Source organism: Chiloscyllium plagiosum, chromosome 39 (genome assembly GCF_004010195.1).
Source record: "Chiloscyllium plagiosum isolate BGI_BamShark_2017 chromosome 39, ASM401019v2, whole genome shotgun sequence".
Taxonomy (NCBI): domain Eukaryota; kingdom Metazoa; phylum Chordata; class Chondrichthyes; order Orectolobiformes; family Hemiscylliidae; genus Chiloscyllium; species Chiloscyllium plagiosum.
The window spans coordinates 13,676,797-13,696,485 of record NC_057748.1 but is presented as its reverse complement, the minus strand read 5'-3'; the positions used below and the strand labels follow the sequence as shown (position 1 = coordinate 13,696,485).

General features: G+C 48.9%; 1 protein-coding gene across 1 annotated transcript in view; it reads left to right on the top strand.

Annotated features, from left to right (window-relative positions):
* The first annotated feature begins 2,709 nt into the window (after positions 1-2,709).
* Positions 2,710-19,689, top strand: part of LOC122542250 (beta-1,3-N-acetylglucosaminyltransferase lunatic fringe-like) — a 60,457-nt gene continuing 43,477 nt past the window's right edge. Inside the window, exon 1 of the mRNA XM_043679791.1 lies at positions 2,710-3,402. Within this exon, the coding sequence (XP_043535726.1) occupies positions 3,064-3,402 (339 nt within the window). The 5' untranslated portion in view covers positions 2,710-3,063. The remainder of the gene's footprint in view (positions 3,403-19,689) is intronic.

Sequence of the window (19,689 nt, the reverse complement as noted above, 5' to 3'; positions counted from 1 at the left end):
GGGGAGCGTTGTTGATTTTTGCAAATACCTAGCTGTCGGAAAGTTTGGTGCTGGGAAAACACAGCAGGTCAGGCAGCATCCGAGGAGCAGGAGAAATTCCAGATTAAGGGCCTATGCCCGAAACGCTGACTCTCCTTCTCCTCGGATGCTGCCTGACCTGCTGTGCTTTTCCAGCGCCACACTTTTCGACTCTGACTCGCCAACATCTGCACTTCTCTCAAATACTTAGCTGGTTCACGTGCGTCCCTTTGGGAAAGGAAATCTGCTATCCTTACCTGGTCTGGTCTCCAGACCCGCAGCAATGTGGGTGACTCTTAACTGCCCTCTGGGCAATTAGGGATGGGTAATAAATACTGGCCCAGCCAGCGATGTCCAGAAATAGCACGATGATTGGAGAGGCTGGATTTCAACCCCTCAAAAATAGTGCGTATGTATCAGTCAGCCTTTATATTTTGGCTAAATATTTGGCTTTGGAAATTTGACTTTTACATGAGTATATAATTGTCAATTTGACGTGCTGCAGAAAATTATGGCCGGTACTTACAAGTGTAAGGACCTTGTTTATTCATGGAATGTCAGCCAACCTCTGCAGTCTAGAGAGGGAACATTTTTGATTGTAGTGTGTTCTTTGCTTTTCATTTAGCAAGGTCCCAGGTGGCCCCACTACCTCTCCTGTCTGCAGTGTCTCTCTACCCATTTACTGATCCCATTGCATCTCCTGCATCACTGTTACAGACAGAGGGTAGTGACCTCCACTCGCTTCCTAAAGTCTGTGACCAGCTCCTTCATTTTCGGAATGCATCATCAGCCTAGAAAATGGCATTTTAATTTAGTTAAGTTTCTGTTCCGTTGTATAAGTTCCTGTTTGACGTTTTGAATTTGTGTTGGGTTTCAGTGTGCGGCGCTGCAGGGGCTTTTTTTAAAAAAATTCCGATAATCATTTTGGATCCCTTGAAAGAACTCGAGGAGTTTTTATTCCCAACTACCTGTTGTCCCTTTCCCCAAGAGTTTTTGATGTGACAGGAACTCTATTTTCTGTTCAAACAAGAAGAAATGTTTCTCTGTTTTTTAACCCCTTGTTGCCCCTGTCCCGAGTGTTTGATGTGGAGCAGAGTTGACGAGATATCGTTTTTATTTTAAAAGAACTTTATTTTGAGTTCCAAAGAGTCGAGGAAACTTTGCTAATTAAAAACTGACAAAAAAAACCACAGATGCTGTAAATCAGCAGCAAAAACAGAAATTGTTGGGAAAGCTCAGCAGGTCTGGCAGCATCCACGGAGAGAAATCAGAGTTAATGTTTCAGGTCCAGATTGTTCTGAGGAAGGGTCACTGGTCATCTCTCCACAATCTGGACCCGAAACATTAACTCTGATTTCTCTCCGTGGGTGCTGCCAGACCTGCTGAGCTTTTCCAGCAATTTCTGTTTTTGTTTCAGAGGAAGCTCTACTTGTGTTGATCAAAAAGAGAGTGGCATCAGGGTCAGTACAGGCACAGGCCTGTTCCTATGTTGTAGAATCACAGAATCCCCACAGTGTGGAAGCAGGCCGTTCGGCCCATCGAGTCCACACAACCCTCGGAGGAGCATCCCGCCCAGAATCACCCGCTGACCCCATCCCTGTAACCCTGGCTAACCCACCTAGCCTGCACATCTCTGGGCACCAACGTGTCAATTTAGCGTGGCCAATCCATCCTAACCTGTGGGAGGAAACCTGAGCACCCGGAGGAACCCCACACAGGCATGGGGAGAATGTGCAAACTGTACAGAGACGTGATGTGGAGGAGCCGGTGTTGGACTGGTGTGGACAAGGTTAAAAATCACACAACACCAGAAATGTTCCTGATGAAGAGCTGATGCTCAAAACGTCGATTCTCCTGCTCCTCGGATGCTGCCTGACCGGCTGTGCTTTTCCAGCACCACAGCGTTTGACTCTGATCTCCAGTATCTGCAGTCCTCATTTTCTTCAAGGTTATAGTCCAACAGATTTTATTTGGAAGCACTAGCTTTTGGAGCGCTGCTCCTTCATCAGGTAGCTAGTGGGAGCAGGATCAAAAGACACAGAATTATAGCAAAAGATCACAGTGACATGCAACTAAAATGATATATTGAGCAATCCTAGATTGCTGTTATGCTGTTTTACTCTAAATTCTGTGTCCTATGATCCTGTCCCAGTAGTTACCTGATAAAAGAGCAGTGCTCCGAAAGTTAGTGCTTCCAAATAAACCTGTTGGACAGTAACCCGGCGTTGTGTGATTTTTAACTTGGTCCGAGCATGAAGTGAAGGCAGCAGTGTGAACTTGTGTTCCAGACAAAACAAAACTGCAGAGGCTGGAATCCAAAGCAGACAAGCAGGAGGCCGGAGGAACACAGCAAGCCAGGCAGCATCAGGAGGGACAGGCAGGAGGCTGGGAGAACACAGCAAGCCAGGCAGCATCAGGAGGTGGGGAAGTCAACGTTTCGGGTGTAACCCTTCTTCAGAACAGCTGAGCTTATGTTTACACAGAAGAAAGGGTTGGTAAGGCAAGAAAGTGGTGGCTTTCAAAGGGTTAAAAAATGCCTCTTTCGCCCCCCGGCCCCTTACCCCATGCAATTGTGGGCGGGTGCCTCCCTCCTTCTGACTCCATCCTCCTCCCTCAAACCTCGTTAACCATTGGCCAGTCCAGCCTGTCACCTCCCCTCTCCTTATCTGATTTCACGAAATTGACACAGGGAACTTACTCCAGAAGTTGTGACAAGTTGAGACACGCTCAGCAGACAGGTGGAACAGTGGAGATATAAAAGCACAGTTAGATAGAGGCATCAGAGAGAGACAGAGTTGCAGACCAGTTAGTACATCCTTATACTGTCACGGCTGTACAACTCTAACTTAAAACTCAGTGGAATTTAAGAAGGGAGCGGGGTTTTAATGGAAATGTCGATGGGTCCCTTTACAACACTAGGACTTCAAGAGTTCAAAACGTGGCTCGGACTGACTGGAGAATGTGGCAGTGCGGTTTAAATTGGACTTTATTCTCGCACGTTTAAGGTTTAAAAAAAAACAAAACCCAAGGAAGAGAGGAGGCAAGATGCGCCTGTGTTTGAAGAGGATTTTCCTGACCCTGTTTGGGGCCACGGTCACGTTTTTGTTGGTGGCCGCTGTGGGTTACCAGCGGCGAGAGGAGAGCGGCGGGCGCGGGCTGCAGGCAAGCCGGCTCTCAGTCGCCCCGAGCGGCAGCGGTGCCGAGGAGCGGGCGCTAGCGGCTCAGAGCGAGATGCCCCGCGGACTCGCCCACCCCAGGTCCGCTGACCCGGAACATCAGGTGGAGCTGAGGGACATCTTCATCGCTCTCAAAACCACTCGCAGGTTCCACAAGTCCAGGCTGGAACTGCTACTGGAAACCTGGATCTCCCGAGTTTGGGAGCAGGTGGGCGGATTCGTCTGTTCTCTCTTAAATGAAAAAAAAGTTATTTGTGTTTTGTTTTTGTTGTGCTTTGCATGCTAAGCCAGCAGCTGCTGCCTGACTGGGTGGAGAGGCAAGCTCCGACATCCTGGTGATGCTTTTTCAGTTAGAAAATAGCAGGAGTAGGCCATTCGGCCCCTCGAGACTGCTGCCCCATTCAATGGATTCGATTTGATTCCCTACAGTGTGGAAACAACAGGCCCTTCAGCCCAACCAGTCCACGCTGACCCTCTGAAGAGTAACCCAGCCAGACCCATTTCCCCTCTGACTAATGCACCTAACACTATGGGGCAATTTAGCACGGCCAATTCACCCTAACCTGCACATCTTTGGACTGTGGGAGGAAACCGGAGCACCCGGAGGAAACCCACGCAGACACGGGGAGAACGTGCAAACTCCACACAGTCAGTCACCCGAGGCTGGAATCGAACCTGGGACCCTGGTGCTGTGAGGCAGATGGATCATGCCTGATCCTCCATTCTCTCCTCCAAACCTTTTGACCTTTAAAATCTGTGCAATATCGTGGTTGATCTTCTAACTCAACAGAATATTCTTTCTCCCCACACCATTTGATGCTCTTAATCTGAATCTCACTGCCACACCTCTATCTCAATGCCACATATATTCTCTGCTTTTTCTCTACCCTCTGACAACCGTAAAATCTAAATAGAGTCATAGAGATGTACAACACAGAAACAGACCCTTCGGTCCAACCCGTCCATGCCGACCAGATGTCCCACCGGCCAGCACCCGGCCCATATCCCTCCAAACCCTTCCTATTCACATACCCATGCTGCTTAAATGTTGCAATCATTTTAGCCTCTGTCATATTAAGGTTGATTCTCCCACTCAGTCCTATGTTCTCGCTTTCTCCCTTTGACGCCCTTAAAATGTAAATATCAACTTTGATTTTTAAACTCAATTTCCCCTCCATACCCTTTGATGCCCTTAAAATCAAAACAATATCATGGTTGATCCTCTATCTCAATCCTATGTTCTTGCTCTTTAATCCCCATACCCTGATATCTTTAAAAAATGTAAATAAAATCTGCCGCCTTCTCGAATACATTCAGTGCCTCACTCACTGACGATTCAGCAGGCTCTCTAGTCTTTGAATAAAGACATGTTCTTTCCTCTTCTCAGTCCTGAATGGTCCTGAAATTGTCCCCAGACAGGGGAAACATCCTGCCTCCATCTGGTCTGTCCAACCCCGTTGGAATTTTATACGTTTCAATTAGATTGCCTCTCATTTTTCTAATCTCTAGTGAATACAGGCCCAGTTGAAACAATCTGTCCCTGTAAAACAGTCCTTTCATCCTGAGTATCAGCCTCATGTACCTCTTCTGCACTTACTCTAAGGCAAATATAACCTGTCTTGGGCCAGGAGACTGAAACTGCACACAATACTCCAGGTCTGGTCTCACCAAGGCTCTGTATAACTGCAGCAAGACACCCTTACTTCTGAACACCTAAACACTGTCAATACTGCGTTGGTCTTAAAACAAGGGGATTTCCTATCCCCAGTAACTTTTGGCACATGCCAACTGGGGGAGGTCATTCAGCCTCCTTGAGTCTGTTCCTTTTGCTGATCTGTAACTTAACCTCCATCTCTTAGTTTTGTAACCCCTGGCATGTTTCAACCTCTGGAAACTGCGCAGGTTTGGAAATTTTGCAACCTGGTCTTCAGCAGGGGAGAGAATTGCACAGATGAATTGGGGAAGTTGGGGTCTCTGCTTCCTGAAGGGAAGACAGATGATGGGAGATTGGGTGGCGATGCTCAAAATCATGAGGAGCTCTGGCAGTGTCGAGAGGGTGGAGCTGTTCCCATTGGTGAAGGGGTGAGAACGCGGATTTCAAGTAACTGGTCAAAGACGTAAAAGTGACGTGAGGGGGAGAGAGCATTTTGTTAAACATAGCGAGTGGCACGTGCTGCCGCGGAGTGTGGTGGAGGCAGGTTCAATGGAAACATTCAGAAGAGAATGTAACAGTTCTCTGAAAAGGTAGAATGTGTAGGGTTTATGGGGCAAAGGTTTAAGGCCAGATCTCACCTTCATTGCTCAGAACTTTGAGTATAGGAGTTGAGACGTTAGGTTGAGGTTGGATGGGATGTTGGTGAGGCCTCTTCTGAGTTATGCATTCAGTTTTGGTCGCCCTGTTATAGGATACTATTAAACTGGAGAGGGCCCTATCCATACTCTACACATTCAATTATTCTTCGAGACCTCTACCCTGAGAAGTTGAAACCACAGGGGTGGAGGGACACCACTTCCTGTGACTGATCACACACACAAATTTCAAAATGGGTTTCTGGGCTGGAGAGGCACAGTTAGCATTTCATTCAATGGCCAATTGATCTCATTCCAAGTCTCTTGGCTACTCAAAATCATTTTGTGCTCAGCTCGCACTTTGCTGTCTTTAACTGCTTCTTTGACGTGGCCTTTGGTCATCTGCCCTAACAGAAGGGAAGAATTGGCATTTCCATTGCACCTTGTAGGACCTCAGGATGTCCCAAAGCACTTCACAGGTGCTTCATAAGCCTGGCCATTACGTAGTTGTTACAATTCCAATGAAGGCCAGGAACCTTGGAAAGAGAATTTCCAATTGACAGAACAAGATCTCATGTTTTAAGATGTTTACTGTAACAAGCAAGCTGGGAGCAAGTGCACTAACACTATTTGTGTTCAAAGTTTAAAAATCGCACAACACCAGATTATAGTCAAACAGATTAATTTGGAAACACTCGCTTTCGGAGCACTGCTCCTTCATCAGGTGAAGGATTGTTGTTGTGTGATTTTTTAACTTTGTACACCCCAGTCCAAATCATGGCTATTTGTGTTGACAGCAATTTCTTTTGAACTGATCGGGCTTTTCCCATTTTTCATCTCAATCAGCTGAAAATCCCACTTCACAATGTAGGCCCGCTTAAAAAGGTAGGCTTTGAGGGGAATCTGAATGGACGTGGGAGAGACTTGCAGCGGTCTGGGTCTGTGCAATTGAAGGTACTGCCATCCAAAGTTGAAACAATGAAAATCAGGGATCTCTGAGGCTAGAATTGGAGGAAGTTGGGTCCAGACCCAATGATAACCGAAGACTTGAGACTGACATAACTTGAGCTGTAATGGTGTGACATTCTCTCGCATGTGTTTGACTTTAAAATGCATTCAGAGGGACAAGCGTTGAAGAGCAGAGAGGGTGAGTAATGGATGCAATGAGTCGGACGTTAAAATGGAAAATGTTGGGTTGCTCTTATCAAACATTTTGCATGAGAAAAGATTAGTATCTTAAGCATGAAGAGCTTCACTTCTATGCACCCTGTTCGTTGTGTGCTCGTTATATCCTGTTACTGGTAACGATAGCAGCTGCATTATCTTATCCATTTCACACAATCGTGTAGTTGATGTGAATCAAGAGTTGCTTTTATCCTGTTATACTTCCTGCATTCTAAACACCCACCTCCCTGCCACCCCTCAGTATGGCATCCAGTTGCAATAATGCCAAGACTCTTGGTTCCACCATCCCAACCAACAATCCAGTGTTAGAGACAAAAAAAAACTGTAGATACTGGAATCCAAGGTAGACCAGCAGGAGGCTGGAGGAACACAGCTAGGCAGGCAGTATCAGGAGGGACAGGCAGGAGGCTGGAGGGACACAGCAAGGCAGGCAGTATCAGGAGGGACAGGCAGGAGGCTGGAGGAACACAGCAAGGCAGGCAGTATCAGGAGGGACAGGCAGGAGGCTGGAGGGACACAGCAAGGCAGGCAGTATCAGGAGGGACAGGCAGGAGGCTGGAGGGACACAGCAAGGCAGGCAGTATCAGGAGGGACAGGCAGGAGGCTGGAGGGGTTTTTGCTCCCTAGTTTCATGCCATGTTATTCTGTGCTTCCTAAGTAGCCTGCACATGGATCAGAGAGGTGTCATGATGGGTGTGATGGTCCAGCAGAGGACAAAGGATGCAAGTGGCTAGTGCCCTATGACACGGTTGGGTGCTGAGCAACATTGCGACTCCTCACAGCCAACAGTGAGCTGAAGTCACCAGATACCTGCACTGACATCCATATTGAGAATTCTCATTGTTTAGCTTATTCAATGTTAGAGGTAAAATAACTGCAGATGCTGGAGCATGATGAGGACAGGCAGGAGGCTGGAAGAACACAGCAAGCCAGGCAGCATCAGGAGGGACAGGCTGGAGGCTGGAAGAACACAGCAAGGCAGGCAGCATCAGGAGGCTGGAGAAGTCAACGTTTCGGGTGGAACCTTTCTTAAGGGCTGGAGGGTGAGGGGAGCTGCAGATAAATGGAGTGGGAGTGGGTCAGGGTTTTGGGTGGGGAGAGGGTGGAGTGTTGATATAGTGCTCGATCCAAGGGAAAGCAACAAGTTGAATCTAAAATGGACTCACTTACATCAGCATAAGAGCAATGGTTGATGGGTATTTGTGTAAGTGGAAGACCTTTTCCCATTTGCCTATCAGGATGTTCGCTTTTTCTGGTGGATTTATCAATGAATGAGATGTAAACGTCAGGATGATATAACATTGGCTGTGTGGGTGAGAATGAGGAAGCAAGCTGGGCGCTGCCGGAAGAAATGGTGGATTGATGAAATGAGCATGAAAGTGGCAAATGGAATTTAATCCTGAGAAGTGTGAGGTGATGTGTTGATGTTCCAATGAGCTATGAGGCCATGAAGATGGACAGAATAATGGAGCCGATTTGGCCATGCATATCCACGAATCCTTGATGGCAGCAGCACGGGGAGATAATATGTAGAAGCCCAGTTTATCAGAGCAGGAGAAGGCCATTCGGCCCTTTGACCCTGCTGCAGTATTCATGGCGGATCATCCAACACTGTCCCCTGTTCTCACCTTGTCCCCCATACCTTTTAACCTTCCAACTCTAAAGGGTAACCTTTTCACACAGAGGGTGGTATGTGTATGGAATGTGCTGCCAGAGGAAGTGGTGGAGGCTGGTACAATTACATTTGAAAGGCATTAGGACGCATATATGAATAGGAAGGGTTTGGAGGGATATGGGCCAATGGGACTAGACCTATTTAGGATATCTGGTCAGCATGGACGAGTTGGACCGAAGGGTCTGTTTCTGTGCTCTGTATCTCTATAACTCTATCTGACTCCTTGAAAATGTTCAATGTTTTGACCTCAACTGCTTTTTTATGGCAGAGAATTCCCCGGGCTCATCATTCTCTTATACTCTCTTCCGTTAGGCAGAAAATACAAAAGGTTGAAAACACAGACCAACAGATTCGAGGACAGCTTCTTCCCCGCTATTGTCAGAGTTATGAACAGACCTCTCAAACATTACAGTTGATCTTTCTCTGCACCTTCTGTGTAGCTGTAACACTATATTTTGCATTCTTTTCCATCACCCTGATGTACTCCTGTAAGGTATGATTTGTCCGGATAGCACGCAGAACAGTTCTTTTCACAGTATCTCAGTATATGTGACAATAATAAATCAAATCAAACTAATATCTCTGGGTGAAAATGTTAATCCTCATCACAAACTAAATGCTCAAACTGGTTTCTTCAGGCTGTGTTCCCTGGTCATGGGAAACTTAGACCTTTTCTAGTCCTGTTTGAATATTATAGATTTCTATCAGATCTCGCTCGCACCATTGATCTAAACTCTAATAAATATAGACCTAACTGTCCATACATCAATCTTGTCATCCCAGGAATCGGTCTGTAAATCTCCATTGCACTCCCTTCGTAGCTAGAATGTCCTCCTTCAGGGGCAGCACGGTGGCTCAGTGGTTAGCACTGCTGCCTCACAATGCCAGGGTCCCAGGTCTGCTTCCGGCCTCGGGACGACTGTCTGTGTGGTGTTTGCACATTCTCCCCGTGTCTGCGTGGGTTTCCTCCGGGTGCTCTGGTTTCCTCCCACAGTCCAAAGATGTGCAGGTCAGGGTGGATTGCTAAATTGCCTGTGGTGTTAGCTGCGTTAGTCAGAGGGAAATGGGTCTGGCTGGGTTACTCTTCAGAGGTTCAGTGTGAACTTATTGGGCCGAAGGGCCTGTTTCCACGCTGTAGGAGAATCTAGTAAGGAGACCAAGACTACACACAGCAGGGTGTGGTCTCAACAAGGCCCGGTATAATTACAGCAGGACATCCTTGCTCCCTGTACTCTAACCTCTCACTATGAAGGCTAACATACCACCGACCATCTTCACTGTCTGCAAGCTTCCTTCAGTAACCATGACACCCAGGTCACCAAACCCTAACCCTTTCCAAATCAATTGCCATTCCGAGCGTGTGGGATGCTTCAGTTCATGCTCTGAGGCATGGGGATGCAAGAACTGAGAGGTTATGGCTGGAACTATGTAAAGCAGTAGCTAGACCACAGCTGGAGAAACGCACAGTCTTCAGGACGTAGATTTGAGGATTTGCCAGGACTGCAATGTTTTAGCATTTTTATCTTGCTCTTGTTTTCCTTGGAGTAGCAGAGGCCGTACAGAGATGTTTGTGGAGGTTGATAAAGTAGTGAGCAGGATAGACAGACCGGTCTGGATAGGAAGGACTCATTTCCCTTAACAGAGAGGTCTACAACTGCAGAGAGCAAATGTGTTTAGTGCAATTAGCAGGAGGGTTGGAAGGACTTTTGAGGAGGGACTTTATCTTCACCAGAGCGTCTGGAACTCAGTGAGTGAAAAGGTGGTGAAATTTTTTAATTGCATTTAAAAATCCAATATTTTGGAAGTTGAGTTGTTCCGTTGTAACCTGTGAAGAGACAGCTGGACTGTGGCAGCTAGAGCAATCCTCATTGGGCTGAATGGCCTCTGTGCTGTACGTTTCCAAATCCAGCAACAATCCCACCCCCTCAGAAACCAAACACTCCAGGCTCCAGCTTCCACCTGGGGAGTTCAGAGACTTTGCTTAGAATTTGTTTCATCTTGTTGATGTGGGAGCGGGGGAGGGGACGAGGAGGCAGCTACACTTTTTGAGGGATACCTGTAGTCTGAGCACCCCCTTGCCGGGCAGTCTCTCAGAGGCTGCCACTGCAGCTGTCTCGCAGCCGATCGGAAAACGGGGGAGGGGGCGTGTTGGGGAGTCCTAACCTCAGCAAGGCCGCAGGGAATCCCAGGGTCACTGTCCCAATGCAGGTTTCGTCAGGGACTTCGGAAGGAAGGAAGGAAAGAGACAGAAGCCACAAAAAGACCGAGGCTTGACTTAATGCTGGCAAAACATCCACAACGCAATAACTCTCTAGCTCAGCCCAAGCTGCTCTTGGCTGGCTTCTTTCGGGGCTGGCAGTCCCTTTTCCAGACTGACCTCAAGAACCTCTCCCGAATCTATACTGAGGTAGTTCTTTTTTCACTCCATTTACGTGATGAGGGCATCAATGCCTAGTGCAACATTTATTGCCCATCCCTAATTACCCAGAGGGCAGTGTAGAGTCACATGGCTGTGGGTCTGGCATCACGTGTAGGGCCAGGCCAGGTAGGGACGGCAGTTTCTTTCCGTGGTGAACATGAGTGAACCAGATGGGCTTTTTCAGCAATAGATTCGTGGTCATCATTTGACTCTTCATTCTAGATGTTCGTTGAATTCAAATCCCATCATCTGAAGCGCCAAGGCTTCGAACCCAGGTCCCCAGAATTTTCTCTGGGCCTCTGGATTAACAGTCCAGTGGTAATACCACTTAGGCCGTCAAGTAGGGCATACCCACTTAGGGGAACATCTTTAAACCAAAGTAAGTTGGAATGTTGAGAGTGGCTTTGGGCCCGTTATCTAAGGAAGGATGTTGGAGGGGGGTCCAGAGGAGGCTCACAAGAATGATCCCGGGGATGAATACAAGGACGCTGGGCCTGTACTCCATGGAGTGGAGAAGGATGAGGGCCTGGTGTCGGATTGAAACTTGTAGAATACTGAGACGCCTGGACAGAGTGGAGTTGGAGCCACTCTTAGGAGAGACTAGGACCCAGGGGCACAGTGAAGGGGTGACCCTTCAGAACTGAGATGAGGAGGAATTTCTTCACCGGAGGGTGGTGACTCTGTGGAACCTATTGCTGCAGAGGACCATGGAGGCCTAGTCATGAGGGTCTTTAAGAGAGAGACAGATCAGTTCTTGGTTGGTAAAGGGATCAAGGATCACGGGGAGAAGGTAGGAGGATGAGGTTGAGAAACCTATCAGCCATGATGGCGTGGTGGAGCAGACACAATGGGCTGAATGGCCCTAAATCTCATGGTCTTATGGAGGTCTCTATTATTCCATCCATGTTGTGTTTCAAAAGATCTCACTGCACTATTTTAAGAAGATCTGTGTCATAGAATCCCTACAGCGTGCAAACAGGCCCTTTGGCCCTACAAGTCCACAACGACCCTCCAAAGAATATCCCACCAAACCCATTCCACATTACTCTACATTTACACCTAACGTACACATCCCTGAACACTATGGGGCAATTTCCCATGACCAGTCCACCCTAACCTGCGCGTCTTTGGACTGTGAGGGGAAACCGGAGCACCCAGATGAAACCCACACAGACACAGGGAGAATGTTTGTGTGGAGTTTGCACAGTCACCCGAGGGTGGAATTGAACCCAGGTCCCTGGCACTGTGAGGTAGCAGTGCTAACCACTGAGCCACCGTGCTGCCCACTGAATTCCTACAATGTGGAAACAGGCCCTTCGGCCCAAAAGGTCCACACTGACCCTCCAAAGAGTAACCCTCCCAGGCCTGTGCTGTATAATTTTCTGACTCTATAAGATCAAGGGAGTTACCCTGGGAATCCCACCCAACCGTTATCTCTCAACCAACTTCAGAAAAAAGGCAATCTGGTTATTCCCACACGGTGGACCATGGGATCTTGCTGTGCATACATTGGCCCAACCTTATAGCAAGGGGTACACTTAGACCAGACAACTTAGGAGCCCATCGAGTCAGCCTGGCCCTTCACTGAGATGGTGGCCGATCTGACAGTCCTTCTAGTTGGTTTTGGAGCCGCGCGGGAGGCTATTGACTGGGTGGGAGTAGAATGTGGGCCGCGGCTGTGTGTTATTCCCACGTGGCTGCTCCGTGTCAGGAGAAAGGGAAAGGGTACGTGCACAATCTCCTGACAGCCTGCTGGTAAACCACTTGTTGATGACCAGGACTCAATAGCATGTTGCTTCCCAACTTCCCAAGCAGGAGGAGTTGGGACAATGGAGGGAAGCAGCTGGAAGCTCCATTAGCGTGACACTCTGGGAGAGCCAGGCAGTCAGAGCATTTCACTTTTGAACTCAGGGTTGTGTGGAACAATCTTTGGTCACGAGAGGAGGCCTGGAAATCGTGGAGAGCCCTTCTGCTCCCCCTGACCAAAGGTGTGGTTAAAATATCACGTTACTGGTCAACCTTGGGCCCTGTTCTCCTGTTCCTGACAGATTTGGGCCTCTTGGAGTCATTCACCTCCTGCTCAGGCCTCCCGTTAAAATGGCCGCCGATGCCGTAGTCCAGGGCCCTTGAGCTAACATTTTGTTGTCCAGCCGTGGGATGCAGGCATTGCTGGCTGGGGCAGCATTTATTAGGCGGAAGTGGGTACTGCCGATGCTAGAGATTAGAGTCAAGATTAAAAGCACAGCAGGTCAGGCAGCATCCGAGGAGCAGGAAAATCGACGTTTCGGGCAAAAACCCTTCATCAGGAATGTTTATTGGTCATCCCTTTGGGGCCTTCAAGGTGGTGGTAGTGAGTCGCCATCTTGAATTGCTGTGTTGCAGGTGGCTCCAAAGGGAGGGAGTTCCAGGATTTTGACCCAGCAGCAAAGGCACAGACATGTGTTTCCAAGTCGTGTTGGGGTGTGCGGATGGGAGGGGAACTCGCAGGGTGGCTGGCCACCCGTGTATTTACTAGAGAAAGGTGAGGACTGCAGATGCTAGAGACCAAGGCTGAGGGTGTGGCACTGGAAAAGTACAGCAGGTCAGGCAGCATCCGAGGAGCAGAAGGGCTTATGCCCGAAATGTCGACTCTCCTGTTCATCAGATGCTGCCTGACCTGCTGTGCTTTTCCAGCACCACACTCTTATGCCAGATGGCACCAAGCTTCTGGAGTGCCAGACTTTGCCGGATGTGGTTCTGTTTCAGATCTATAGAAAGAACCTGGGTCCCTGACGCTGGGAGGCAGCAGTGCTAACCACTGAGACACCGTACCACCCTTTTTTGTTTTTGTATAGAATCTCTCCAGTTTGGGAATGTAGGTTAAAATCCCCTTCCAAGATCTGCTCCTGGGTAGAGGGTCCAGCAGCCCAAGGATCTTCCTCATTGAGGCCATGAGGAAACTTTTTATTTTCTGTTGTGCTACCAAACCTGGTCACACTTGGTCAGATCAACCAATCAGGCTGCACTCTCGACCTGTGTCCACCTATCCCTACCTCAACACCCCACACACAACCTCCCCGATCACCCCTTTATCTGCAGCTCCCCTTACACTCACCCCCCAGTCCTGAAGAAAGGTTACACCCGAAATGTCGACTTCTCCACCTCCTGATGCTGCCTGGCTTGCTGTGTTCCTCCAGCCTCCTGCCTGTCCCTCCTGATGCTGCCTGGCTTGCTGTGTTCCTCCAGCCTCTTGCCTGTCTAGCTGTGGCCACGCAGCTCCCTTTCTGATTTGGCAATGCTCTATGTTGAAAAAGGGGAAACAGACCTTCCACCTCGTCGCGATTTTACACAGGTCGGAGGGGAGGACGATGAGCAACATATGTGGTCATGCCTGGTTGATACATGCTGCACCTCTCAAACACTCGACCCCCTGCCCTCAACAACTCTGATTCCCAAAATCAATGTTCCCACATGTTTTTTTTTCTGGTTTCATTTTATTTTTCAGTTTAAGAGTCTCACACATCTCTTACAGAAGTTTTGCCAGAAAAGCTGATGACTCATGTGTTCAGTGACCAAACCGTCCCCTCAGTGTGCGGGTGTTCCAGGATTTATCAATGTTGGCCTAAGTTCTCACTTTGCCTTCAAGGATCCTTGGGGAATGAGCCTCTGACAATCACCCACCCTCGCTTCTCCCACACTTCTCTCACTTCCGTATGATAAAAAGCCTGTTAACTTTAAATGGAGAACTAAATGAGACCCAACACTATGACTAGCTAGGCCCTTTCTGAGCACTGTCAAGAAGCTGACGTTGTTGGTATGAAGTTTTTTTCTTAACTATTTATGGGATGAGGACATCACTGGCCCCGCCCTCCCTAATTGCCCAGAGGGCAGTTAAAAGTCAACCACATGGCAGTGGGTCAGGAGTCACATGTAGGCCCAGACTAAGTAATGACGACAGTTCCTCCCTGAAGGACATTAGTGAACCTTGTGAGGTTTTCCCCAATAATGGGTTCATAATACAATCCCTACAGTGTGGAAACAGACCCTTCAGCCCAACAAGTCCACACCGACCCTCCGAAGAGTAACCCACCCAAACCCATTCCCCCACCATATTACTCTACATTTACCCCTGACTAATGCCCTACCCTACACATCTCTCAACAACTTGGATCAATTTAGCATGGCCATTTCACCTAACCTGCATGTCTTTGGATTGTGGGAGGAAACACACAGATACGGGGAGCATGTGCAAACTCCACACAGTCGCCCGAGAGTGGAATTGAACCTGGGTCCTGGTCATCATTAAATTCTTAATTCCACCAACTGCCTGTGGCAGGATTCGAACCTGGGTCCCCCCAGAGTGTTCCTTGGGTCTCTGGATGAGCAGCCCAGTGATAATACCCACTAGGCCATCCTCTGAGGTTGCATATAGGCCAGTGCAGTAAACTGGCCTTTGGATTCCTCTGACATGAGTGTGTTGCTGGGAAAGCACAGCAAGTCAGGCATCTGAGGAGCAGGAGAATTGACGTTTCAGGCATAAGCCCTTCATCAAGAATGCGGAATGAATCAGGAATCAGCCCCCTTGGGCCACAAGCCTCATTCCTGATGAAGGGCTTATGCCCGAAACGTTGATTCTCCTGCTCCACGGATGCTGCCTGACCGGCTGTGCTTTCCCAGCACCCCACACTCAACTCTTACCTGCAGCATCTGTAGCCCTCACTTTGGATTCCTAACTCAGTAATCCGCTGTGCCTCTGCAAATGCCCTCCAAGTACTCGCTCACTTTGAACTGTAATTGTCATTCGGTCATAATCGCTGGGTTGAAATCCCAGCTCTCCTTTCCTAACAGTACTGTGTGCGTGTCCCTCCACCCTTAAGGACTGCAGTAGCTTAAGTAGGCAGCTCACTATCACCTTCTCCAAGTCAATTAGCGACAGGCAATAAAGTGTTGGCCCAGCCAATGACACCCATATTCCCTTGAATGTATTTTAAGGACAGAGAGCTGTGAAGCAATGATTTGATGTATTATTGTCCCATGTGAAAAGTCTCAGTTTGTGTGCAGCACAGTAGATCAGAGCGAGGAATATAATGTTACAGCTGCAGAGATGGTGTACAGAGAGCAAGATCAAGTTTGAAATTTGTGAGGTCCGTTCAGAAGTCTAATAACAGCGGGGAAGAAGCTGTTCTTGAATCTGTTGGTACGCGTGTTTAAGCTTCTGTATCTTCTGCCTGATGGAAGGGGTTGGAAGAGATTATAACTGGGGGGGGTGGGAGGGATCTTTGCTGATGTTGGCTGCCTTCCCGAAGCAGTGGGAAGTGTAGATGGAGTCAGTGGATGGGAAGTGCTGTTTGCTGTTCCACTGGCAATCCTCCCAGTTGCCTGTAATCTCCAAACAATTACTGATCACACTGCAGCAGCGCTGGGAGAAAATCAATCTGTTAGTTGGTTAGGTTTTAGTTTCTTTTCAGTACTTTGTTTGTGTATGTGTCCAAGATTGGTATGGCAGAGCAGATGGTGACATGGTGGGTATGCTTTCCAGTTGGGTTGAGGGGCTTCATGTGATATTCTTCCTGAGGGAAGAGTATTTCATCCTGAGGGAAGGGAGTTTTCCATTGTCTTCATCATGGAGATGATCTTCCGAGTGGATGTTGAAGGGAAGGATGAGGCTAACCAGAGGATGGGGGCATTGTGCCTCATTCAATTATCCCCTACCCTCACACTGTGAGCCTCTGTGGTGTCCAGTTAGCATGGCTATCTGCAGTAGGGTTTAAGCCCTTAAATATTTGAATTTGAGGCTCAGAAAATGAAAAGAGGAGAAACCTGGTGCTGTTCAGGACATTGCAAAGACCTTTCAAAGCCAGTGATGGACTTCATTTTTGAAGTGCAGTTGCTTATTGGTTAGATTCCCTACAGTGTGAAAACAGGCTCTTCGGCCCAACCAGTCCACGTCAATCTTCCTAAGAGTAACCCACCCAGACCCATTTCCCTCTGACTAACGCATCTAGCGTTATGGACATTTTAGCATGGCCAATTCACCTGACCTGCACACAGAACATGGAACATTACAGCGCAGTACAGCCCCTTCGGCCCTCGATGCTGCGCCGACCTGTCATACCATCTTTGGATTGTGGGAGGAAACTGGAGTAGCCAGAGGAAACCCACGCAGACATGGGGGGAATGTGCAACCTCCACACAGACAGTCGCCTGAGGCTGGAACCGAACCTGGGACCCTGGTGCTGTGAGGCAGCAGTGCTAACCACTGAGCCACCGTGCCACACATAATATAGGAAATGCAGCAGCAAGCTCCCACAAACACTAAAGCGTGTGTGACTAGATGCAATGACTTTGGTTGAAGGAGAAATCTCGACAAGGACTCCGGGAGAGATGTTGCCTGCTCCTCTTCAAAACAGGGCCGTGGGATCGTTTCCCTCTGCGTTGGAGAATAGGCCCAAGGCTTCGCTTCCACATCTCGTGCTGGTAGGAAACGGCACCTCCAACAGGGCAGCACTGTCGTGCGTGTTGGACTAGCTCGTGTGGTCACTTGTTAAATGGGAGTGCCCTGCACTAGGGCGAAGCAGTGTCTTAGAGATTAGATTCCCTACAGTGTGGAAACAGGCCCTTTGGCCTAACAAGTCCACACCGACTGTCTGAAGAGTAACCCACCTAGACTCATTCCCTTACCTAATGCACCTATTACTATGGACAATTTCCCATGGCCAATTCACCCTAACCTCCACAGCTTTGGATTGTGGGGGGAAACTGGAGCACCCAGAGGGGATCCACGCAGATATGGGGAGAATGTGCAAACTCCACACAGACAGTCACCCAAGGCGGGAATCGAACCCAGGTCCCTGGTGCTGTGAGGCTGCAGCGCTAACCATTGAGACACCATGCCACCTCTTGTATTCTTGTGTTGAATGTTGGTCGCTGTCTGAGGGTAAGCGGGTACAAAAATTCATGGGCGGCTCGTTTGCCAATGTCATCCCATCTTGGGTCGTTTTACGGGAGGCGGGATCTAGATGAGAAAGGGTATATATCCTTGAAGGTGGAGAGGAATGGGGTAAGTGACCCCTTAAAGCCCAATGATCAAGACTAGCTGTAAGCTCTGAGTCCACCTGCAAGCCTATTGAGATCTGAAGGACTAGCCCTACTGCCTGGAGGTGGTCTCCTACTGACTGAGCCCAACAATGGCTCCCTCTACCGCCAGTTCCCCCAGCTACCACCTCACTTCCTGCCAGTCCCCCAGCTACCACCTCACTTCCTGCCAGTCCCCCAGCTACCACCTCACTTCCCTCCCCCCCTCCCCACCCCAAACTCTCCAACCTCTTGCCCCCACACCACCCAACCAAGCTCCCCAATGTCTTTCCTTCATCCCTCCCACCCAATCCCCAGCTTCTTCTGCACCCATCACTCTCCAACTAACTGTACAGCTAAAGATTGCTGAAAACACGGAGATGTTGTCTGAGTAGTCAAGCGAAACAAATCATCGACTGTTCGATAGTTTTTCGTGATTGGACAGCGCTTGCTGAGCTTCCCTGAGTGAATCAATAGCTACACCAGCCTCCCATTTAAAATGAACAGTCGCATTTGTAACTTGATTTGTTTGCATTTTGTAGCAGTGGCATTGGAGTCAGACACTGGGACCCATTCTCTGCAAACGGCAGAAGAGCCTTGTTTCCTTGTTTTTTTGAATCACCTGGTATCTCGTGGAGCCAATAGTTCCCTGGCGCTTCCTCCATGGCAAAGCCTCAGCCAGTTGGAGTTAGCTCTTTGCCCCTGCAGTTTAAATTGTGACCATTTGAACAATAGCATTGGTGTGTTTAGTGTCAAGGGTGTGGCGCTGGAAAAGCACAGCCGGTCAGGCAGCATCCGAGGAGCAGGAGAGTCGACGTTTTGGGCACAAGCCCTTCATCAGGAATGACCTGCTGTGCGTTTCCAGCACTCCACGCTGGACTCTGATCTCCATTCTTGTGTTTAGGAAGGTTTTAATTCTGTACCACCGAGTGAGTGTAAAATGGATAATTCTTGAGCCAGGACTTGCATGTTCTTGGCTTCATCGAATAGTGCTGAAAATGTGTTGCTGGAAAAGCGCAGCAGGTCAGGCAACATTCAAGGAGCAGGAGAATCGACGTTTCGGGCATGAGCCCTTCTTCAGGAATAGTGGCCAACACTCAGATATCAGAACCTCATGGGACTTTGCGGCTGTATTTTGGAACCTTGCCTAATCTCTCTAACACAGTCCGGTGAGATTGTTAAGAGATCTGAAAGGGGAGGGATGGGGGGGGGGGGGGGGTGGGGGGGGGGGGGGGGGGGGGGGGGGGGGGGAGCGGAGATTGAGTGTCGGTGGAAGAGTTTACAGAACCGGGCAGATTGATGGAGAAACCAGCGAGAGATCATTCAGACTTGTGCGTTAACGGGTCAAAAGAGCGTGAAATGCTTTTAACAAATTGGCGAGACAAAGCAGGATTTGTTAACAGCATTTCATGCTCTGTAAAAGGTGCACCTTTTGGTGGGGGGAGGGAGCGGGAGTGGTTTGAGCTTAAGTGTGAAGAGAACTGCAGTCACACCATCTGACAGCGAGCACAATGGGTCTCTGACAGGAGACTGGTGTGTTGGCAGTCTGGCGGTGGTTTGCTGAGGGGGTTCAGACAATGCTGGGCGTGTGGTGTGCTGAGGGTTGGTCGGACGCCCTCAATAGCAGGGGAGGGGAAGAGGCAGCGCTGAGTGTCTGTGGCAGACTGCCCCATTGACAGAAAACAGATGGAGTGAATCAGTGATGGCCTCCTGCTCAATGTCCCATCGCCACCTCTTCTTAGCTGGATATCTGCTCGGAGACCAACCCCCTCTGCTCTGATACTGACACTGACACTGACTGCCCATTCTGCACCATTTACTCCTGCCTCCAAAGCATTAAAACTCCTCGTCCCTTTGACAGTTGATACCCCACC